The sequence below is a fragment of the Drosophila yakuba genome, chromosome 3L (genome assembly GCF_016746365.2).
Source record: "Drosophila yakuba strain Tai18E2 chromosome 3L, Prin_Dyak_Tai18E2_2.1, whole genome shotgun sequence".
NCBI classification, from domain to species: domain Eukaryota; kingdom Metazoa; phylum Arthropoda; class Insecta; order Diptera; family Drosophilidae; genus Drosophila; species Drosophila yakuba.
The window spans coordinates 6,440,249-6,464,475 of NC_052529.2; the positions used below are offsets into that span (position 1 = coordinate 6,440,249).

The 24,227-nt window shown below is 42.8% G+C and overlaps 4 protein-coding genes across 9 annotated transcripts in view; 1 reads left to right on the plus strand and 3 right to left on the minus strand.

The window, feature by feature from the left end:
* The first annotated feature begins 15 nt into the window (after positions 1-15).
* LOC6533111 (uracil phosphoribosyltransferase homolog) lies at positions 16-1,277 on the plus strand. Of its 2 annotated transcripts, XR_001454083.2 has the most exons (3): positions 16-376; positions 437-1,030; positions 1,113-1,277. XR_001454083.2 is itself a non-coding variant. In XM_039374298.1 (2 exons), the coding sequence occupies exons 1-2, from the start codon at positions 135-137 to the stop codon at positions 978-980; spliced, it is 786 nt and encodes a 261-aa protein (XP_039230232.1). In that variant the 5' UTR covers positions 16-134; the 3' UTR covers positions 981-1,277. The 2 variants fall into 2 exon arrangements, 1 of the variants encoding a protein (XP_039230232.1); XM_039374298.1 differs by having other exon boundaries at positions 437-1,277.
* LOC6533112 (mitotic spindle assembly checkpoint protein MAD2A) lies at positions 1,179-2,158 on the minus strand. Its single transcript, XM_002093802.4, has 3 exons — positions 2,002-2,158; positions 1,764-1,910; positions 1,179-1,701 (listed from the first exon to the last, which is right to left on the minus strand). Exons 1-3 carry the CDS (start codon positions 2,072-2,074, stop codon positions 1,298-1,300), a joined length of 624 nt encoding a protein of 207 aa, XP_002093838.1. The 5' UTR covers positions 2,075-2,158; the 3' UTR covers positions 1,179-1,297.
* Positions 2,159-2,392: 234 nt separating this feature from the next.
* LOC6533113 (protein vein) overlaps positions 2,393-24,227 on the minus strand; it is a 34,671-nt gene continuing 12,836 nt past the window's right edge. The window contains exons 2-6 of one of the 5 annotated variants that reach the window (XM_039374292.2): positions 7,337-7,514; positions 7,140-7,267; positions 6,762-6,873; positions 5,773-5,822; positions 2,393-2,535 (exon numbers count right to left, since the gene is read on the minus strand). In XM_039374292.2, the coding sequence (XP_039230226.1) occupies positions 2,528-2,535; positions 5,773-5,822; positions 6,762-6,873; positions 7,140-7,267; positions 7,337-7,514 (476 nt within the window). In that variant the 3' untranslated portion in view covers positions 2,393-2,527. Of the gene's footprint in view, positions 2,536-2,756; positions 3,930-5,768; positions 5,823-6,761; positions 6,874-7,139; positions 7,268-7,336; positions 7,515-24,227 lie in introns of those variants that run through there. The other 4 variants (XM_039374291.2, XM_039374290.2, XM_039374289.1 and 1 more) reach the window with 4 other exon arrangements.
* LOC6533122 (DNA polymerase epsilon subunit 2) overlaps positions 7,475-24,227 on the minus strand; it is an 85,122-nt gene continuing 68,369 nt past the window's right edge. Inside the window, exon 3 of the mRNA XM_039374296.2 lies at positions 7,475-7,514. The gene's annotated coding sequence lies outside the window, so the exon portion shown is untranslated. The remainder of the gene's footprint in view (positions 7,515-24,227) is intronic.

Below are 24,227 nucleotides of genomic sequence, written 5' to 3' on the forward strand. Positions count from 1 at the left end.
CGAAATGAGCCATGAAGTGTGACCGTAGCAAACCAAGCACGCGCTAGTGGAACAAAGACCAACGTTCCACAATTCATTCAATTTATTTATTTTATGTAGCCAGTAATAGCATTAGCTAGAGCAACAGCCGAGTCATGCGCACCGGCTCGCCCAGCAGCAACGGCTCCCAGTCGGAGGAGGGCAGCAGCTCCTCGGATCACCAGCAGCCGCAGCAGGTAGCCCAGGAGCAGGAGCAACAGCTGCACACTCCCACGCATGCACACGCCGTGGTGCCAGCTGCCACATCGGAGGAGATTCTGGCGGAGTACGGCAGCAGCCTGAAGCTTCTCGAGTGCAACTCCCAGGTGGCCGAACTGCTGACCATACTGCGTGACAAGTAGGTGACGTTGTGGGTGGCAGTCAGCAACCGCCGGCTACTACAAAATTCTACCCCCAGGAACACCACACGCAGCGATTTCAAGTTCTACGCCGATCGTCTCATCCGGCTGGTCATCGAGGAGTCGCTCAACCAGCTGCCCTACACCCATTGCGATGTGGAGACCCCCACTGGTGCGATTTACGAGGGCCTGAAGTATCGCTCCGGCAACTGTGGAGTGTCCATCATCCGTTCGGGAGAGGCCATGGAGCAGGGACTTCGCGACTGCTGTCGCTCCATTCGCATTGGCAAGATCCTGGTCGAGTCCGATGCCAATACCCATGAGGCCCGTGTGGTCTATGCCCGCTTTCCCGATGACATCGGCAGCAGGCAGGTGCTGCTCATGTATCCCATCATGTCGACTGGAAACACTGTGCTGCAGGCGGTAAATGTGCTGCGGGAGCACGGCGTACCCGAGAGCTGTATCATCCTGTCCAACCTATTCTGCACTCCCATGGCCGCTCGAACTGTGGTGAATGCCTTCCCCAAGCTAAAGATCCTCACGTCCGAGCTGCATCCCGTGGCACCCAATCACTTTGGCCAGAAATACTTCGGTACAGACTAGATATTTGGGTCTATCATGCAGACTTGACGACTAAGCGCTGCTTAGGATAGGTAGCTGTCGCCCAGACAAAAACCTTTCCGTTTCGCCCCCACTAACAGAAGCTACCCTCTTCTCTCCTGTTTCGTCCTCCAGATTGCATTTGAGCGAAAGACAAATAGACGACCCCTGCGGCCAACCAAAACTACTACTTAGCAACTGTTAGCTTTTCACAACTGGCTTTTAATGCAACTCTCAAATATGTTTACGTTCGTTACGCACTATTGTAAATATAGAAACGAAATAAATATTTAAACTTTAGAATAAGGCGGTACTGCCTTCTAAGTGCTCATCTTGTAGTTCACCACGGTGTCCACCTTGTGCAGTCCGGTGGAAAAGGAGCGCAGCTGAACGGCCTGCGGATTCTGAATGATAATGGCACCCGTTTCGTCCCATTTGGCCGGTAATTCGGTGTTCTGCAGCGTGTGGATCATAACGTCGAAGGTACAGATGCAATCGAGCAGTGGCAGATAGCTGACGGTGGCCGAGATCTGGCGCATAACGTCGCGGATCTCGTTCTGGATGCGGCTCAGCTCCTTGGTGGTTGTAAGCTTGGTGGGATCACTGGTATCGCCATCGCCCAACTCGGCCTGCATGTTGAAGTCCCAGCACTCGAGCACCTCCTTGGTGTGGGCGTTGGTGATGACCATCGAGATCTTGTTGATCATGTTCTTGGCGAGCCATTCTATTCGTGAAACCATTATTATTCGTGATCATTATACACTAGCTACACAAAAGATCACTTACCTTCGGTTTGGCTGAGTACGTTCTGCAGGAAGGTCTGTATCTTGGGATCCTTGGACATTAGAATAGTCAGTCCATACTGCTGCGTGTTGTCAAAGTCTTCGGCTGGGTAAATTCCGCGTTGGAAAAGGATCGAATTGATGCCATATTCTATTTTGCAAATAAAACAAAAGAAAAAACCAAAGGAGACGCCATTGCAGGCGGGCTTACTGACGCTTGCGTGGCGTTGCTATCTACATACTCAGGTATTCTACAATAATTTGAGCGGATCCCTTGAGTGTGATGCAGTTTTTGGTTGCCTGGGCAGTTGACATGTTGTTTGAAGTTGATTTTAATGGCAGTGAAATGAACAATTTGCAGAATTGCCGCTATTTTTGAAAGCTGTTGATTTACAGAGATGGCAGAAGCTCGATATGCTTCGATGCATTTGTGTGTAGCTATCGATGGATATCGATGGTGTGTGCACTAGCTAAACGCAGTGTACTTCCATGTATGGTGTGTGTATTTGCTATACGCCAGGGACGGTGGTGCCAGGGCTGGCTATTCCGACCAGTGCTGCCAAGCATATTAAACAAAGGGCGGCAAATTTAAATCCAACCGTTGCCTTGTACAAAATAAAAACACAACAATAATTGATTGCAACAAATTCAGAATTTTATTGGCCATCCTTGTGTAAACTAAATCTAAGCATGAGATCCATTTCTGAGCGCAAAAGTAACTCCGCGTGGTTCGGCTTAACAGGCTTCCTCCGGTTCATCGCATGCCTGTCAAGAGACTAAAACAAGACTTTGATATAGCCAAGACAATAGAGGACCCAGTTAAACTATGCTATCCAAAACCTAGCTCGGTTCGTCAGAGCTTTGATTGCTGCGCTCTGATTTGTCGGTTGTGTGGGGAAAAATACAGCAAAAGCAGAGCAGCAAATCATAAACGATGTAGAAGTAGAAGCCACAGAGAACAAGAACAGAAAATCACCAAATCAAAAAGCAATCGATGTTTTGTAAAATGTGAATTATTTGCAAGTTTTTAATTAAGTTTTTTCTTACGCATCGTTTTGTTTGTTTTTGTTTTTTTTTTTCGTTTTTGTTTGTTTAATGTTTTGTTTTTAAATTAAAATTAAACTTTACATGGTATTTTTGGTATAAATCTTTCAATAATTAAATATATAAAAAATTTGCCACTTAAAATAACTAAAAATAATCTCTACGCACTTCCTTGCTTTACGCTTAGCCATAGAAACTGATGTCAACATACACATGGTGAAAAAAATAACTAATTTGCGATTTTACATATTTTGGTGTTTAAATTGCAAAATCGCAAATCAAAATCGAGGACAAATAAAATAGTATTTCGAAATTAAGTAGCTGTGTGTGTGTGTGTGTGTGTGTATTTGTGTGTGAGCTTATAGCTAGAATTACGTTTAATTTAGGTGTAATTAAATACAATAAATTACGGTTAAAGAAGGGCTTGCATTACCTTAGTTGAAATGTACACAAAACTTATCGTTAGTTAAAATGAGAGCTATTTACAGGATTTATTACAAAGTTCTCGGCTACGTCAACCTTTGTTATCAATTTAAAAGTATTGTTTATGGTACAACAACAAAAGCGCAACAGTGTCAAAGTCAGGGTCGAATCGGTAATGCTTTGCTCTCGAACTTCGAACTTTGAACCTCAAACTTCGAACTTAGATGTTATGTATTTCGTATAATAAATAAATTAAAATTCTGCTCAGATTTCATACATCAGATTTATACATTTCGGATATTCTGTCACCGTGCACAAAAACAAACGTAGCTAAAGTCAGCTAAAGTCTGGATCTTTTCTGGAACTTTTCGCTCGGTAAGAAGGAACTCTAGGCGAATCTAGGGGAATTGTACGAATTTTGAAATGTTTTCTGTTTTCGGATATGTTTTCATTGTAGTTGCAAACTTCGAGAACGGTGATGGGGGTTTTTTTTTTGGGCATGGTCTGCTGGTGCAACAAATTCTCTAATTTTTTAAATAAACGTAAAAAATTACAATTGTCGGTTTTGGAGTGCAGGGAGTTCGATTTTTTTGTTTTTGTTTTTCGTTTTGTTTATAAAATTATAAAAATAATGAAACCAAATTCTATGCATTAATAGTCGTTATTTAAGGTATGTATTTGGCCGTAGATTGCAACAAAATATCTGTGAAGAGATTAAATCATAAATAAAATTAAAAAATGAATCTTTCAGTTCTTCATTTACTGCTAACTAAAAGCTGGCTAACACCATTTCCACAATTAGGGGCAACTACAAGCATCAAATTGCGCTCTCAAATGAAAAAATTCCATGCAGTAGGATATTTTGAAGAGAAGGTCTTCAGCAAGAACTACTTGAAAATAAGTGATTTCATTTGCATTTTCTTTTTTTTTTTTTGGTTCATTCGAGCTCAAGATCTCACTTTGCCGTGGCGTTTACACTTAAGGAGGAAACGAGCACAAACTAAGAAAGTTATAAAGTGAACAGAGTTACCCAAATCGGAAACGCAGGAGATTAGTGAAAAGAAAAAATACGAAAAAAAAACAATCACCAAATAAAAGTAAACGAGGAGCAGAATGAAATTGTTTGTTTTGTTTGATTTTAATTGGGTTCTTTCCGGTGGAATTGGTTTGGTTTTTTTTGGTTTGTCAAAATCTACAGCCAATGGTTAATGTCTAATAACGAGTAGTAACTAAAATTAATTGGAAATCATAAACTATAATGAGTTATTGAATGTGGTTTGTTTTTAATATTTGCAAACTACAGATAATAACACTGAAAACAAAACAAAATTCAGTTCCCGTTTCAAATGTTCAGTCAGTTCGATGCCTTTGTGGGTGAGTGAGTTTTTTATTTTGGCTAACTTGCCAGCGTTTATGCGTGTTGATATTCGTGTATCTAACTAAGAGAGCCTCTGTTGATTTTTATCGTTAATCTGGATATTCATATTGTGTGTGTGTTGTGTGGGGGGCGGGTGAGTAAATGTGGGATGAGCCAAAGGATTCGACAAGTTTCTCAGTACTTTGTGGGGCAAAGGTCCCTTTTAGGCCAATTTTTCTGTTGTCCGTTATCCGTCCGCTTGTCCGTCCGTATTTCTGTCCGTATGTCCGAGTTGCTTGATCATTTTGTTTTGTTTTGCTGTTTTTTTTTACATTTACTTGTGGTTTTGGTTGGTGTGGTTTGTGTGATGAGTGAGTTGAAATTAAATTAAGTTCCTATGTAAACACTATTTAAAATAAACCTTCTATAGCACCCTTTGTTTTTATTCGTATTTATTTGATTTCTTCTCGTTTTTAATGATTGCTCTTAATATGGTTTTTAGTTAATAAAATTATTTAATATTATGAACAACTTGGTTAGTTATTTATTTTGTTTACTCTTTGTTTTCATTACTAAGACTTTACTTTGTTTCTTTTTTGGAATGTGTTCTCTAATAAAACCTTTAGTTCGTCGTTTCACAAAGTGACTGATAGTTGGATCTGTGTGTGTGTGTGTGTGTGTGGAGTGTGATTGGGTATCTGGAGTTTAGTTTAGTTTTGGGTTCAATTCTGCATACTGTTTTTGTACTTTTTGTCTGTATGATTGGGTGGTGTGCTGTGCTTGTGGCTTTATCAACTATATTTGGTTTATTTCACTTTCTCGGTCACTCTGTTTCAGATGTTTCGCAGAAAGTTTCAATGTGGTAGGATGGCTGTGAAATGTGCCATGGGAATTCCGTTGGATTTTCCATTTTTTCTATTTTAGGTTGTAGTACTTTGCAGATAGATCTGTTAAGTTATCGTATTTTTATTTTATTATACTTTATGTTATTTGTTATTTTGGTATGGGCACTGAGTTCGGTTTGATTGATTTGATTTAATTTGATTTGATTCGATTTAGGTATTGTGTATAACTCGCGTTTGACTCGACTCGACTCGACTCGTAAAACAATCGATGCTATAGAAGTGCCTATTTTAGCAGTAATAACCTCCCTGATAATTTTTGCATGATTCGGGAGAGCTGTACCTACTGTCGGGCCTTTTGTTCTCGCAACGTTTGCCGAAGTATTCGGTTGGGCAACTGCAAAGATAGACAAGATGGATTGCACAGATTTAGTATAGATCGTATTTAATTTGCAATATATACATATTATATTATATATGTAAGGAATACACAAGTGGGGGCAATTGAAATGGCCATGAACTGCGGTGCAGCATTTGCTTGACCACTCGATGATCCGGTCAAATATATAAACAAAAGAACAAACAAATTAAATGCGAATTTCGGAAAGGAAAAGTGAAAAAGTGGATACTGAATGTGCGGAAGAAGTGGCATCAAAATGGAAATTCAATTTTCCCCCCCCGCCTTCCACCGCCTGCGATGCCTCCTCAAAAAACTGGACAAAAAATAAAACCCACTCGAGATGATCGCAAGGGTAGCGAGTGAAATGCGCTTTTTTTGGGATCCGATTGGATCGAATCGATTCGGTTTGCGTGTGCACACTCGTACTGCCAGATAAAACGAGGAAACGAGGCGCTGAAAGACATTATTCACATTGCATACACACACGCCTTTGCCTTTGCCTTTGCCATTGCCTTTGTGGAGTTCTCTACTCCGGCCACCACACCGAAATTTGTGGCCTTTTAATTGCGCTCCCTCTCCGCGGCGCTCGCTTTTCGAGCCTAATGTGTAATGCGATGCCAAAATATTACAAGATAGATACATATATTTACATGGGGTCTTATCAGCTGTCACATGAGCGCGGTTTATCAAGCGAACCACTTGAGTTTTGGGTTCGGTTTCGAGGAGTCTAGCTCGAGAGTGCGGCAGGATGCAACGAGTGCACAGCGAAAAAAAATATCCAAAACAGTAAGATAGTCGCATTGTTATCTTAAAGTTGAATGAGCAGCGTACAAACTAATATTAAACTAATGAAATATTTCAAAAGTTCTAGCTTTAATTTAAAGGTTTAATTCTAAAGGTTCTTATGGAGGGATTCATGAGCAGTTCAGTACTAACCGACAATAGACCTCGTTGATATCCGAGATTATCCTGCAGTCGCCACCATGGAAGCAGTACTCGAATTGGCAGGGTGTGCCCAAGCCTGACCCGTCTGCTGGAGGAGTGTGAACTGAAATACAGGGTAGAGATAATTTGATTTATATAATTTGATTGATGTAGCGTTGGTATTTTCTATATAAATTTAGCTGAATCTAACATGTAAAACATATATGTAGATATATGCGACCATAAATAACAAGTGAATTGGAGCATACCGAATTGGCCGCAACATAACATCGACTTCGACATCGACATATAGAAATACATGCTTGTTGCAACACCCACAGATCACTTATATGATCACTTATAAGATAGATATACATATATGGGACTCACCTTCTGAGGGCTTGATCATGATGCGGCGCTTGACGATCGCCTTGCTGGCCTTGTTCTTGGCCCGGCACTCGTACTTGCCCGCATCGGAGGAACTATTGAAGGAGCGCACTATCAGCTCGGAACGTCTTCTGCAATGCGTGATGGATACATGTTAGATACTTGCACTTTCATAATGAACACACTCACTGGATACTCACTTGTAATGCTTGAATTGGTAAATGTTGCGCTTGCGATTGATGGACTTGTCGTCCTTGAACCAGGTGACCTTCGGCAGCGGCCAGCCCGACACCTTGCAGATGATCTTCAGTTGCTCACCATCCCGGATGGTGGTGTTATTCGGCTCCACCTTGATCCTCTCGATCGATGCGTTCTGTGCTGTAAGAAAGACCAGGCAAACCATTAGGCCATGCATTTCGCTTTCCGTTGATTTTGGTAATTTCAGTGATTCAGGTGATTTAGATGATTTCGATGATTTCCACCTTCAATCGCTTGGGATAAATCAATAAATACGGCTGAGTAGATAATTGCGGAATTTTCCATCTGCCCCACTGAACTCTAAATGAATCTCGCAGACAGCCGTAAACAAAATAGCAAATTAGAAATTTCTCGCATTCTTGGCAAATTTTCTCTTGGACTTTTACGATCGTCGCGTTTGTTTGGTCTTTTTGATTCTTAAGTTGCCTGGAGATCGTTAAACTAAAATCAGTGTGCTACTTTTCAGCGCTGGAAAAATCTACGATGAAATGTTTGTGCAGCTCAGATGACAATAAAAAAGAAAGCCTTATTTCCGGCGTTATTTATCAATGCAATTTTTTAGAGAGTTATGTATTTTTACGATCATTTCGAAGGTCCAAACAGGTGCTCCTAGTTGTACGCTCGTTATGAATAGATTTGGCCCCAGTTGCGGTTTAAATATATCCACTTTCGAGTTACCCAATCACATATGAAAAGAGTCACAACAGACTGACTCATCAATGCCGACAAATTGGCAATGAAACTTGTGTGTTTCTTCTGGGCGATTTGCCACTCCCCCGCCCGGTGAAATGCTTAAATTAGCCGGCATATCACGTGTCTGGTGGGCGGGGGCGGGCATTGTGGGGCTTGGGGGCGGGGCCGGTAATGTCTAAGTGCTCGTCACATGCTAATTGAGACCTGCGTGCGCTGTCCAAGTGATTCACCAGCACAGCGATGATCATGATCATTCATCGATCGCTGCATCTATTTCGGTTCTTCACCGTCGGTCGGTGGGTGGCGGCAAAAAGTGCACAAAAATACACAAAAAAAAAAACACATTGATCGTTATGCAATTGGCAGGGAATACGAAATATATATTCGCACTACATCTAATCCACGAGGGCGAGGCAGTTCCAAGCAGTCTGCAAAGTTTGCGCTGATTTAATGCCCGGCAAATGTTAATTTATGCGATGAGGATCGCGTGGCCAGACGAAGCTGTCCATATGGATACACGTATATTGTACGTATATAATGTGATTTTAAATTCGAAAACGTACACTGCGAGAAAGCATGTATTTCGAGCCAATGAAATAAGTAATATGCATTTACCAAAAGGAAATTGCTTTTAAGTTTTGCCGAAAATCATTTGGCATAGCAAAGTTTTTCACTAAAAGAGTGCCCGCTTTTCTGTGCAGTGTATATACTTGAAAGGTGTATATATATTCTATAACATTTTGAGTATATTAAAAGATAAATTATTGTTTATAATTTATGTTTGGCCCAGCGTCGGGCCATAAAGCAGCATTTTAATTGTGCGCGCCACTTTCTCACGCTCCCAAATTGTGAGGCTGCATGTGTGTTCGTGCGTATCTGTGTGTGTGTGTGTGCTGTTTAGCTGTGTGTATCTGTGCGGTAGCGATCCGAAACGTCAACTCACAAGTGTCCACGGCACACAAAACACACAAGGCACACAAAGCACACCACAAGGCGATTAAGTATTGAAGGCACCCAACACACCGGCACACGCAAAACAAGTTGACAATTGTCATGAACAGCACCTACTTCAGATCGCTTCAAACCCCTCCCAACTCACAACTTCCAGCTCACAACTCCCAACCAACCAGTCAGTCAGTCAGCCACATGAATGCCCCTCAGCGGTTCCCGCTTTGATTTAACCAGAAATCCCAGCCAGAATAATAAGATGAACATTTTTATTTGCCCTCTGCGTGTGCTCGTGGGTTCAGCCAAAAATTGGCATATCATATTGCCTCAGCACCGCCGCCCCCGCCGATCTTATTATGACATAATTATGCGCTTAAAAATGTGTGCTTTTTGTTCGGGCCATTGGTCTTTTTGGCTACACTAAACGAAAAGACATACAGCTTGAATTGGAACGTAAAAAATACTTTTCTCTCTTAATATTTTGTATCATAAGATATGCTACTTAGTTACGAAATAACCTACATAGTTTTCATAAATATAAAATAAAATGCATTTAAGTGAATGAAATTATGCTATGAGTTTGTTTGAAAGCATATATGTATGTACATATAAGACCACTCATCAATATGTTTTATCTGATTTTTTATTTTTGTTTTGCCTGCACCAGTGGAAATTTGATTTGTCAATGTCAATTGATTCGCAATTCGCAGCCAAAGGATAAAGGAATCGAACTGAAATCCGATATCCTGCAGGCGCTCCGGGCGCATTGGCCTTTTTGTTGGCCCTGTTTTTGTGCGTTTGCCGAGTGCGTCAACAACTTTGGGCAGTGCCTACGTCAAAAAGGCTGGTGTCGCGACGCGCTTCCGGAAAAGTCTGGCAGAAGTACAAGTGCCACTGTGGAAAAGGAAGCGAGCGCTGCCAAAGAAAACGGAGGAAAACTGTCGACGCTGCTGTCGCCTTGCTGCCTGCTCCCCAATTTAGCACACAGACAGCACAGCGACGGGGAGCATTAAAATAACTTTTCATATTTCAAATAATATTTTTTTTTGCTTTTTGCATTTCATTTCGGGGCCGACGCGCTTTTCCTCTCGAGCGTAACGCCGCCGCTAATGATTCATGCAAATCCATCAAGAAAAGCGAAGAGCCAAAAGCGAAAAGCGGTTACCATTAGGAGGATGAAGTGGAAAACTTGGCGAGGGGGAGCAGCGCCAACATGTGGTTATCTCAGCTCAGGTTGTTGGGCGAAAATGAAGTCGCTTTGCATTGAATTAAACAGCGGAATTGCATGCGACACGCCGCCGACTGGCGCCATCTGCCGGGTCAAATTGGCTGCTGTATATATGCACTTTTATATATTCACATATATATTCATGCAATATTCACTCCATTCATTGAAGCGATTGCAATTTACATAGTCATTACCACGGCGCTCATTGTTCCCTTCGGGTTTATCCCAATTGTGCAATGTGAACTGCACTTTTCGCTTATTATTTTTTCCTCATATATGCATATACATATATATATATATACATATGTATATATATTTTGTTTAATCTACCAATACGGGCAGCGAGTGGAAGCGAAAGAGGCGATTTATTTTGGCAGCCCGGCGAGTGACCCACATTTGGTGTAGAAGATGCCGAGAAGAGAGGCTGCCGCTGTCAGCGGAAGTTTTTCCAAAAAATAAAATTCATATATAAATTTTCCCCCTTCTTACCACGAGGCGCTTATTTATGCTTTCTCGAATGCGTTCGAGTGTTATTTATTTGATTATTTTTGATTCATTTTTATTGGCTCGCGACATTGTGTCACTGCTGGATTCTCTTGCGTTGAGCCGCTGAGTCGCCCCGACGTCAGTGATTTATCGGGCCATAAACAAATACTACGAGTGAGTACGCAGGCACATACTATATGTATCACTATCTTATTTGTCTGAGTAAAACTTAACAATTGTGCAGACGCGTGCTCGAGTAACACTTCAAATTCAATTCACTTCACTCGAGGCTCTGATAATATTTGCATTATTACGCCTATATATGTATATATATGTAAGTGCGAACCACTGGAGTGTCAATAGTGTCGGCTAATATTGCGCATACGCGGTGTTGGCCTAGGCACGCCGATTGTCATCAAGGTGTAATGCCATTTAGCTCTTATCAGTGGGATAATTACTCGACAACAAGGTAGTTATTTCCTTTCACTCGCAATGTAGATAGCGAATTGAGTGATAAATAATTAAACGTATTTAAATGCTCAAACAATGCATCAGACTTCCAGGAAAAAAGATAGTCTACAGCACTAAAATCTACTTTGGCTTATCACGCCTGAATTTCCACAGCATTTAAAAGCATTTTTGAAGGCATTCCAATAGGAAATACGATACGCGCGCAAATATGTTCATGAGTTAACCACAACATCCAATACCCAAGTCAAGATGGGAAAACATATTCCGATACAGCAACAAACAGGCGAATGATGTCTTTGCCTTTCGCAAGACACAAGACATAAGACACAAGACGGGCAAATCAAAAAAGAATATGAAGGCAGTGCGAAAAGATTTTCGCGAGTTGTGAGTTCGGCAAAAGGCAGATGGATGGGAATGGGTATGGGAATTGGAATCTTGAATAGGTCTAAATGGGAGATGGTTGAATGGATGGCTGGCACGTGTGGCCAAAATGCTGGGCGAACTAATAAAACGGGGGAAAATAGCAGCTACGTTGTCGCCATTTGGTCGATGTCGAATTTTCCATGTTTGTTTGCTTGCTAGCTTGCTTGCGATTTTTGTCTCGTTTTTGTCTTGTTTATTTGCACATTGCGTATTGCGTATACGCAACGTGATTTCCTTTGAAGCGTTGACTTTCCACGTTTTTGTCGCTGGCGCTGACAACTCAAGCAAATAGAGAGACAGCAGCAATAACAAGAAGCATTTCGTGTGTGTTCTTGTGTGAAAAGAAATGGGTAGTCAGATCTTCAACGGCAAACAAACAGTGGAATCTGCTGGAATCCGGTCTAAAGCGCCATTATTCATTTGGCTTGGTTTGGGATGAGCAGTGTAATCTGTGTAGTCTAGATAAGCGATAAGCATTTGCCCTCGCAGATCTGTGTTACTCGTTTGTACATATACATATATCTCACACGCCCCTTTCGCGGTCGATTTGAACTTCCCCTTTCACATGTATTTTTACCCGCTGTCTGAAGCGTTTAATTAAGTCAAGTGAGCGAGGATCGCTGCTGGCCCCATGCATCGCCATCGGCATCAATTGTCTTTCGCCTCGGTTTCAGCCGCTAAATGCCAACAAATTCGCTTCACTCTGCTCTATTCTATGCTTCTATCTCTACCGTCTACCTCGTTTATAGCGCATTTGTTTTGTTTATTTGGCTGCTTTTCATTGTTTGCCGCTGCTCTATTTTCTTTTCCCAGTCTCGTTTCGCCTTCTGTGCGCCCAGCTGTTGGACTTAACCAACAGATCTGCGATCTGCAGCCTCTGCTCCATATCTTCCCATATCTATCTTATCACTTTCTCACGATCCTCTGACTAATGCCCCCGAAATCTTATCACTCAGTCAGCTGTGGCAAGTGCTTATTTTTTGGCTACTGCAGGTGGTGCTGTTGACACTGCTAATGCTGCAGCTGTTTTTTGCAGATAGCAGAGCGCTTTGGATTATTAGGTGGATAGATACTTTAATTGTGTGAGGTTTATATGGTTGCTTGGGTAAATAAGTGTCAAAATGATGGCCACCAAATGAGCCTAACCATATTTATTCGTTATGGGCATAATAAAACACCAATAATTGCCGCATACTCGTGCGCTTAGCGAATTTACAAAAATATTCTTCTGTTCCGTTCGGTTCTGTTCACACACACAGAGATTTTCCCAAAATAAATTGTCTAGACATCTTTGAGCGTTTCGAAAAAATTCGCTTGATTCTTAACAGATTTATTTTATGGCGAATTTATTTTATTACCTACATATAAAGACTATGAGCAGTCAACAAATCTTCTCCTTTCGCCAACCTTTCTTTTTCCGTTGGACCATTTCATGAGATTGAAATATGTAGCAATAAAAGTTACTTTTCCCGCACCGAACTAACTTGACCTGCAATCTTTTTCAAGTTTCTGCTTATTTAAGTAGTTAGCAAAGTGCTTAAATGTTTAAGCTGATAGTTAGTGCTTAATATTCTTTATAAGTAATATATTTAATGAATTATTTATTGTACTTAAAATCCGCTGAAAATGCATTGTCAAACATTCAACGATCTCTCAAGGGTAACCCAATCTTAACCTTATCTGCTCCCATTTCAAAACTTCCGATTTACAATCCGCTGGCATTCCTGATAAATTCTTTCTTACGATAACAACGTAACAAACTTTCCACGATGCACGTGACGGGGATGCGTCAACAGTGGGTGACAGATGACGTAGCCGGGTGCTGTTGACACTACGTTCTACCACTGTTACCTACCGCCTTTTCCCGCTTCTGTTACTGTCATTTGCTGTTACGCCTATTGTTGGTGTTATTGTTGTGGCCATTGTTGGTGCTATTGTTGGGGACCACCTCTTGGCATGTTTTTCACGAAACTGTCAAAATGTTATGCAAATATTTGTGCAGCGATTCTATGTAAATTTGTCTGGTATCTTTAGCACAGTCATTTAGCGCTCTCACCAAATATTTCTCGCAGTGCATAATTCAGCTTGTTGTTTTGTTTGTTTGTGCTGTTTGTGCTGCCTGTGTTGTTTGTGTCGTTGCTTTCCCCCCTTCTGTTGGGGGCGTGTGAATCCAAACAATGCGGCAGTGATAAAAACGATAAGCGCAAAGTGGGCGGAATAGGGAAAACTGCGGTGTTTGTCGTCGGATTTCAGGGCTGGACACACCAGTTATGCTGGGCTCTTCAACTTGAGCTAATAGTGCGTTCTTAGCCAGTGAGTCACTGCATTTATCAATGGCATCGTACTGCGTACTATTAGCTAAACGTGATATCTACTCGCAGTTTGATGTGCCACATGATATCTGCCGGCAATCTGAGATGACTAACATCTGGAAAATGCTTTGATTGCAAGTCGAAGAGAAGCGCCAGTGATTACATGGGTAGTTGTGAAATTTATGACTAGACGGAACTGCACGATTTATCACTAATCTAATCTAACTAAGTAGTACCTCTCATATAATCAAAAACAAAATATTCAATTATTTAAATATTTTAAATAAAACAACTAAAATCGTGATCTTCTATCAATCAACTTTTTGAGTTGAACATTTTTCTTGCATATTCTAAGCTACATATAAAAGAATATTTTTCAGTGCTGATAAACAAACAGCTTGGCTAGATTTTTCCGCCCATGGTGACAGCGTGTGATATTTTCCGAATGCAATCCAGTGGGTGTGGGTACATGCACCCAAGGTTAAGATAGTTTGCTTTGTTTTTCCCCCCACTGACTCTTTGTCACGCTGACGCTCACTGTCATCCAAATCCCATTCTTATCTGCTATCGTCTGCAGCGGTTATTTTTGTACGTATTATTTTTACGACTCTGTTTGATTAATGCAAATCGAGAAAAATTGCAACTTGCAGCAGTTCACCTCAAAAGTGAGTGAGTCTGCCTGCCGCTGCTCATCAGGCATTTCGATTGGATTGAGAATCGTTGGCGCACAAAGCGCCTGATTGCTGATAGCCATCTGGGCAGACCCCAGATCCCATACCCCAGACCAGAAAGACCCAAAGCCCGGGGACACGGAGACATGGAGACATGGAGACACGGGGAGATGCAGACGTGGACGTGGACGACAACGGGCCAGGTCGAAGCCATCGGGCCAAGAGCGCGACGACTGACTGCAATTGTTTGGCAATGACAAAGCGCACCTCCCAGCCGGGCCAAGATTGCCAGACGGCGGTACAGAAAAAGGGGAGGGGAGGGGTGTGGGGGGACAGCTGCAGAATAAACAAACCATAATTAAGTTGCACTCGCCGCAGTTGCAGATGCAGATGCAGATGGAGCTGGAGCTGGCTGGCGGCTTAGTCGTTCACTAAGTCAGTGAGTCAGGATGAGGACGCAGAACGTGGCCGATGATCTTAATTCTTTTTAAATCGATCAATTTCCACCGACGACATTATTTCTTATGCCTGCTAGCCCAGCCCCACACTGAACGAAACAGTTTTAGTTGTTGAAATCAAGACAAGTCTTAAGGTTACCAGTGGTTTCCACATTAGATACAAATTTAAATTGATTTAAAGAGAAAGTGTTTATTTAGTGTATAAGCTACAGCAATCAAGCGAATGAATAATCTTCCCAAAGTGAGTATTTCGAATCGTTAGCATTACAACGTTCTGATTTTTCCCAGTGCATTCCGAGGTTGCAGTCGTGGCCTCGTCTGGATTTTGAGTTACGTGGGTGAGCTTGGCCAACAAGTGGAATGACTAAGCGTTCCCAGGGCCTCTCTGCCTCTCTGTCTCTCTGTCTGTCTGTCTTTCTCTCTGTCTGTCTGTCTCTCTCTCTGTCTCTCTGTCTGTCTCTCTGTCTGTCTGCATGTCTGAATGTCTCCGTCTTTGTCAGCTTATCGCGATGAAGACGCGCCCTGGAGGCTCTAAAAATAGCCAGGGAATTGCCCAAGGTATGCAATGGCCAACTCCATAATAATAAGCCACCATCAGCGTCATCATCCTGGTTATGATAGCCAAACGAAACTAGAGCAAAATCTTGACCGAACTGAAGTTAACCCAATTTCAGGTGAATTGCCGTAAAAGGAAAATGAGCACATAACCACAAGACAGAGAAAGGTAGCCACAGTGCCAGAGTTGCTGGAGTGTCGAGTGGAGGAAAAGTTGCCACTGCAATTGGCTGGAGATTCCTCATCCACATGCACATCCACATCCACATCCTCATCCTCATGACGAGCTTATCTCGGACACGTACTGGGATTTGAGCCTGACTGACATTTGTCAGCGCTGTGAATCCTTCAGCTTGGAGCTGCTGATCTGCTGATTTGCTGATCTGCTGAGCCGACAACTTCAAAGTTTTCCACAGCCTTTTTCTTTTTCTGTTCATTATCAGCGTGAGAAAATCTGTGCCAGAATCGTTTTTTATTTCGCATTGTTTTGCAGAGGGGAAAACGGGAGAGAGTGGGTCTGCAGCTGGCCCAAGAAACCAACGACCTTCAACGAGCGGGCCTAACGGTTCACACCCACTACCAAGTACCCAGTACCCACTATTCAGTACACCCAGTCAGCTGGGCAACAAAATGGCAGGGCAATCCAGCACCTGGCAGTTAAATTTGGTGCATGTTCGCTGATTGAACACAAATGATACGGAAGTTGCTGCTGGCCGGGGCCAACTTGGTATGTGTAAAGTTCTCACGCTTTGGCCACTTGGATTACCCGCCAGATTACATGAAAAGCGCCTACACTCGTGTAGCGGGCGCATAAATCAGCTGAGCAGGAAAAACAAAAACAGCAACTGCAACTGCAGCAGCAACTGCAGCAACAGCAGCAGCAACTGCAACTGCAACTGCTGCAGGCCAGAGTTGGCAGCTTTTGAAGTTGTACGCACGCCAAAAGCGGCTTAAATGTCCAAAAGTGGGCAACCACTGCGGTAAGCAACAACAGCACTCGGCGGCGAGTGGAAAATGTGAAAATGCCTGGAGAAAAGCAAGGCAAGAGCAGCCAAAAGTGAACTTCAGCTATTTGTGGGAACTTCTCGACTGCAGTTGCACTTTTCCAGCAGTAGTTGGCACAAAAAAAAAAAAAAAAGAAGGAAAAAACCACATTTGTAGCTGGTAAAGAGACTGCGAACCGAAATTAATCATACGCACCATTGAACAGCGATGACGCAACAAGCCGGCGGCTTTCTGTTGGCCATGATTCGCTGGCTTTTCCAGCTAAAACATCAGCACTCAGCAATGGGCGGCAGCGGCAACAGCCACGCCCACAATTCTTGGAAAACCATTCGGCAGACGGCAACAATCTGTGCAAATATCTATACTTATCCCACATATAATATATATATAGTCGAAATACATTTTCTGTGTAAATGGTTGAAAAATCAGCGGAATTATATATGTTGGTGGTTGCCATTATTGCAGTGCCGGAAAATGCGATTCACATTCATCGTGCTGCATTTTCCATTTAGCTTATTTACTTATCGAACTCTTAATAAATCCACTTTCTGTTTATAGTCGACTTGGCTCTGTTTTGGCTGTCGAAATATTTATGGCACTGACAGCCTTGTGTTCCTCTGCATTCTGTCTTGTCTTTTGGTTGAGTTTTCTGCGAATTCCCATTTGCAGTTCATTTAACTGCAGGCGATGAGGGGGCGGCAAGGCCATTCGTTATCACAGCTCATTAGATTAGATTCGCATTATCAAATTTGATTTTTGCCGGCATTAATTCTTTAAAATATTTGTATGGGGAAGCTCTGGGAAATCATAGAAATGTATATTTGGAGTTCCCCTTTTTCTAGTTGCTAATCTTCTAATTGGCAACAAATCACAATTCTAATTGATAGTTTTCATAACAAAATCTTTGAAATACCTGGGCAAAATTGTTGTGGCTAACGATGTGTTGAAAAGTCGATACCCAAAACAAGCTTTTGAATTGAATTATATTTACACTGATGCAGAACGCAGTTCTCAACTCGAAATAGTTACGCGTCAATGGATACAGTTCCAAAAGGTTTCCACACCCTGCCGAAAAACCAAAGTCAATATCCAAATTCGAAACGGACAAATGAATCTAAATTCAAATTGCACAACTAGCCAAGAGAATCAACGAAATTTGTTTAAGCAACTTCTGCTCAATCACCGTCCGTCAATCATTTGAGTGTGTAAACTTTGTTGTTGCGAAAAGCAATCGCCTGGCATCGATGAAAATATATTTCCGTAATCAGAAATCAAAATGTTTGCCGTCATTCGATGGCTTGCCGGCCATAAAATGGAAAATAAATAAATAAAGTGCCAAACTATTACAACATTTGTGATGTTTATTAATACGAAATTAAGTAGCTGCCGTTAACAAGCAGCGCAGTCGGTGGGTCAGCCCCCTGACATGGGATCCCGTCGCTCCACCGATCCACCAATCCACCAATCCACCAATCTAGCAATCCACCGAACCACCCAACCATCGATCCACCAAGGTGTTGTATTCGATGGATGCTTCGGATGGGTGGGTGGGCCCACATGGACGGACGCTGGCCCACAAACAGCGCTTTCATCTTTTCGTAATTAGGCGAGCGCTGAGACTGATAGATAAAAAGATAGATGGACCGATGGACGGAATGGATACAGATACAGATACAGATACAACTACAACAACGAGCTACAGATACGGATCCGACTTGATGGTGCTTTGTGTATGGGGCAGCGCGCTAGACAGATGAAAATTAAAACAGCAGCCGAGAAAATGTTTACACATACGCTGCCATATAACCCATCCATTGACTTGAATGTCTTTATTTCACAGACTTTGTCTGGAATTGATTTCTTGAATATTTCAATTATTTGATGACAAAGATGGAACAAACAACTAATTAAGGCAATGCTATAGGGCTATGTATCATAATTAAATATTTGAAATATTACATGTTTCTACACCTAATATTCCTTCTAAGTGATAAGTATATGAACTCAAACAAGCTTTATAAAATATATTCAAATCTCTTATCGGTCATTAGTTTTTAAATATTGGTAAGAACATTCAAGCTTCGACTAGTTCGTCTGTTTGAACCAAATTCAAACGCCAGACGTGCTGGCCACCAGCTGTCGACACACACACACACACACACACTCGGTGGCCAACACACACACAGACGCACTTTCAGCAAGCCAATTGGACTTCTTTACAACCAAATCCCCCCGTCCGCTACCAGCCCCTACCCCACAAGTTTTTTATTTTGGAAATTCTAAGGCTTTTGTGTGTATGTTGAAGCCGGCGGGGGCGTTTATAATTAATTGTAATTGTCGTTGAAAGATTAATTTGGTTGCGCTTCAATGGCGCTTCATTGTCGGCCCGATCGGCCATTGTGCGGGTGGGGAAATCAATTTTATATAGTTTTTCTAGTCTCGCTGCGAATGAGTGAGTGAGTGTGCGGCTCTATGGCTCTATGGCACTGTGTGTGTCTGGTTGTTTTTTTGTTTTGTTTCTCCGATTGCAGACGCACATAAATGTATATTTTATGCTGCGAAAAGTGCAATCAAGTGGTTAGAGGGCCAGGGGGTAGCACCAGCACACAATCTTCAAAGGGGCGACGACGGCCGATCCCCAACCCATCCTCCTTATCCTCCACAAGCTCCACAACCTCCTCCGCAGGCCCATTGAAATGGAGCATAAAAATTGTGGCTATAAATAAGAAAAGACCCTGCTGCTGCTGTTGCTACTGCTACTGCTGCTTGTTTTCGGTTTTTTCTCCTCTTTAATTTTGTTGTATTTTTTTGTTGTTTTTGTTTTTGTTTTTGGGTGGAGGTGCGGCTGCATTTTCAAATCAAATTCAAAGTTGTTGCTGCCGAACATTTCCGCAGATCAAAGTCACAGCTTGACAAATTCTGTGGAAAAAAGCCAGCTGGTTGCCAAGTCGCTGCTGCTAATTGCTTTCATATCAGTTCCCCAGACTCCGCTGAATCCCCCGGATGCTCCAGCAGACTCCCTAGACTCTTCAGACTCTCTAGAATCTCCAGACTCTGCAGACTTTCCAACCCCCCAAGAGAGTCTTCCCGGTTGATTCTTCTGTCTGATAACGACAGCCCCTGAGAGATGGTTGCTTGCTATCAACACCTGTAATTATCACTGGCCAGAAGTTTGAGTCACTGCTTGAAGTTGTTTTTTGGGGCAAAGCGGGAAAATCCAGGTGTGTGGGATGTGCCCTTTGATTTCATGAACTTCATGTTCTGCCACCCTCCGGTTGTATGGCTTGTTTTGCTTTTTCGCAATCGAGGCCGACAGGGCGCCAAAAAGAAAATCTGCGGCCCTTTGATCTCTTCGCTCCCCGCATCTCATGCTCATCCCATCCATGCCTCGCTCTCCTTTTGTAGTGCTTAAGCAACAAAATGTGGCGCCACGGCTCGATCTTCCACTGGTTGTTGCAGCTCTAATTAGGCACACTTTTGTGTCTAGAGGGAACTTATTTTTTTTGGGGGCCAGTAGAATGGGGGAATGAATGCCATCAGGGTCTGTCTCCCCCTTTTTTTGACTTGTCAGACGTTGTCGTCGCGCCGTCGACGGTTGTTGTTTAAAAATAAATTGCACATAAATTTATGAAACATGAAAGATTTCAAATAAATATTTCGTCATGTGAGAACTTTTCCTCTCATCTGTTAGTTTTCCACTGCGCACCTCTACACATCATCGAACCAACGCAATTTCCTTGGAAATATTAAAATTTCGAAATTTGCCAAAAACTACCAAAATGTTTAGACGGATTTTCAACTTACTAGGAAGCGAAAACAGAGCTCCCCTGAGTGCCGTAAACAATAAATACAATAACTAAATTTCAACGACATATAAACAAACGCTGGCAACATTTGCAGCCTCAATTTTGCTGCAAGGCAGCAACAAGTTGTCGTTGTCGCTGTTGTTGTTGCAGCTTTGTTGTTGTTGCCAGAGGCAAGTGCAACTCCGCTTCGCTCTTCTTCTTTTGCCGGCCAATCATCATCATTAGCCATGGCCATTTTTGGGTAAATAGTGCAACCCTCTTTGCATAATAATGTGGATCGGCGAGCGCATTTGGTGAAAAGCGCGAAACATGCAACATTTTTGTGTCTAAATAAAGATGCGCTGCGTCTGGCAACATCAACTGCAGCTGCAAGTGCAACTGCAACAAGAGCAACTGCATCAGCAACCCGGTAGTGGCTGCCTGCCTGGGTAATCGCCGCTCGAAAGTGGCCACTTCACATCGGGTAATCGTTTTGCGATCGAGTGCAGATCGTCGAGGGGAAAAGTGTGTTATTTTTGGAGGGGCATGCAACAGCAGGCATCTTTGGTTATCAACGAAAATTACGATCATATACAAACAGGCTAGTTAAGCAGTACATTTTATTGAATCTTCAGCCCATAAAAATACATCTTAAATGTACTCGCTTGCACTTTATACGGTGTTCTAGTTGCCATTTATCTTATCTGCTCTAATCTCTGCAAATAGCTTCAGTGTGCCACTTCTGGTTATTAATTTACGATATTAAATCACTTAATTGTCCATAATAAGTTCAGCTTCCGCACTTGATAACTGCTTGCTTCTATTTATAACATTGCCAATAGGGGAACTACCAACAAGTGTCTAGTCGGCATTACTCAGTGGGTTTTTTTTTTGTGGTCGGAAGAGCATCCGAAACATAACTACGTCATGGGCGTAAAGTTCGCACATTTCTTGGAAATTTGCGTGTGATAGTCACGATAAGATATCTTCGTATCTTCTTTTCGCCGTCAGCACCCACATAACGCAGAGCTCTTACTTTTGGGCCACGGCTAATATGTATATATAGTAGTTATCTGATTCCGATTTTGTCTCCCACATTCGGATCCGCTCATTTGCAATCACATCAGGCGTCAGCCGGTCGAGCAATGGCCCCCAGAAACCACATTTTGGTGTGATTTTCTGATTTTGTGATTTTATTTCTTGTGTCAACCAAAAAGCATAAGAAAAATGATACAGAAACCGTGGCAAGTAAGGCGAAACAAATACAAAACTGTCATAGGCTGGGCTAGCAGATTTATAATGGGGCGCTCGACAACAAGTAAATGACTCGGCAGCGGCGAATCGCGCGGCTGCTTCAAAGTTTCGCCCAGTGCGCGGTGGCATCATTAAAATGTAAAGAGTTGTGCGCACAATTTCAGCTGGGGAATTTATTTCATACGCAGCGTGGGAATTGCCCCTCAATTGTTTAGCAGGCGCCAACAGCAGCGCACAAAAATTCTCTGGTCATTGTTGCTTTTCGGCTATTCGACTTTTCAGCTTTTCGGCCGCCGTGTTTCCTTTGCGCATTATAAACGCATTAACTAATGTCGAAATAAATAAACAAACGAAAATTGTTTTGGAAAATCTTGACTTGCCCAAACGATCAATGAGCTCAAGCACAACACAATCGCTCAGTAGCTCAGGTTCCTAACACTTAGTTGGTTGGTCTTAAGCACAGAACTTGACTTTAAGCTACGCACTTCGGCCCTTTCTTCACTTGGAATATGTTATAAGTTGTTAAATGTTTTTAGAATTCTTTGCTATCGCAAGCGGTTCCAAAAATTCACCCGCTACATTGCTCATACGCACTGTTGAACGCGCGTCGTGTTGTCGTCGCTGCCGTTTGACGGTTTTGTTGGTTTAGTTGGTTTTTTTGGATTTTGCTGGGTGAGAGCGTGTCGAGGCAAGTTTATGGTCTATGAAACGATCAAAAGTTTCTATGCCATCCGGCTTAATTGCAAACGCAGAAGCGTGAAACAGTTATCAAATGCCGTTAACTGCTTACTGCCGCAATATTTTCCCAACGATACCCACGTGTCCGCTCGACTGCAACTAAATTGCCAGGTACTTAAGATCGCTGCCTCACTTTATCTGCCAACCAATTCCGAATCGATGGCAATGGCGATGGCTTATCAGGATCAGCAGTTGCGAACTTGGATGATCAGCTAGCTTGAGGGCATGGCATGCAAATTGAATTGATGCTGCTTCTCAGCTTCTCTCTGCTTCTCGTCGGCTGCATGCCAGAAATTATAGCATAAATAGCTAAGAGATTCGGGCTCGAAACAGGTGCCCAAGTCAGTTGGCAACACGTGCCCAGGGCGATGCTGCATCTGCCTCTTCTGCTTCTCCTGCTTCAACTGCTGCTTCAGCTCGATGTGGCTAAATAATTACGTAATAAGTGGTTGGCAGGAGGCTGCCGCTCCATGGACAGTGGCCAAGGCAGGAGCACTCGGATCTCCGACAATTGCCCGGCTGTCAGCCAAAGTATGCCAGGAATTTCCAACAGGGGAAGCGAAGGGAGCGGGGTGTGTTGGTGCCACATGGCCAGGTGAAAATGAACTGCGAAGAGCGTGCAACCTGCTTGTGAGCTGCCTTAACGTTAATCTAATAATTGAAAGCTGGTTGCGAGAACAATGAGGTGGGGCAAAGGAACCTGGCGATCTGGTATCTGTGTAGATAAACCACTAACTGGGTAACTCGCTGATGGAAATTGCCACAGCAATTATCTAATAACTTAAGTCAATCTAAAAGTTGACGTATTCCACTTACTAGTATGGTTGTTTAACTCCAAACTATCTTAGCCATAGTAAGATAAAGATACAAATACTTATTACCAAATTGCTTAGTAATTCGTCATTGGCATTATTTTATATATGAACATATCAAATTGAAATAAACTAGTATTGAAGGTTAAAGAAAGAAGCGAGGACATGGCCTTTTCATAGTTAAATCTACAGCTGCTCCTAAAAGTTATAACCAAATTGTCTGTGATCAGCGCGATGTTGCTGTTGCGTTGGCAACATGTTGCTGCAGCTGCAATGTTGCTGCCACAGCAGCGAAGCCATGAACACACAATCAATAATCGCATCGATAAAGATCGTTAAACGAAATGTTTTTATTTCTGGCCCCGACTGCCACGACAATTGCCGGCGACCAGGCCACATGAGTATATGAGTTATGGCAACGTCCTCGTCCAGCTGCTCCACCTTCTCCCGCCGCCGCCACATATGCGCAATGGCAATGGCTCACCTGACTGAAAGGCAACAGCCTCCCTCCCTCCAACCTGGCCACCTGACCCCTTTTCCCCCCTCTCCGGCCATTCCCTCCCCCCCTGCCATTCCAGATGCAGTGCGTCTGGCGCGTTGTGCGGTAAATACGCTTTATGGGCTCCCGACAACGGCAACAACAACGACTGCTCTATGCTAATTACGTCATGGGGACGACGCTTCGTACCTAATTTTGCATTGTGGGAACCGAAAACTGGAAATCCAAGATACCCCCGATTGCGTCCGCCTTGCATTTTCCAACTGCGCGGCAATAAAAAAAATGGGCACTGCTGTTGTTGCTGCCGCTGTTGCTGTTGCTGTTGCTGTTGCGCCGCAGCCCCCAAACAAGCAACAAACAGCGGCTGCAACTGTTGCTGTTGCTATTTAAGCAAATGTGTCGCAGCCAAAGCCAAAGTCGCCGTTTGCTGCCTGCTGCACAGAGAGAAAACTAATCATATTTAACTTAGCAAAGTATGTTTAAGTGAGTTAACAT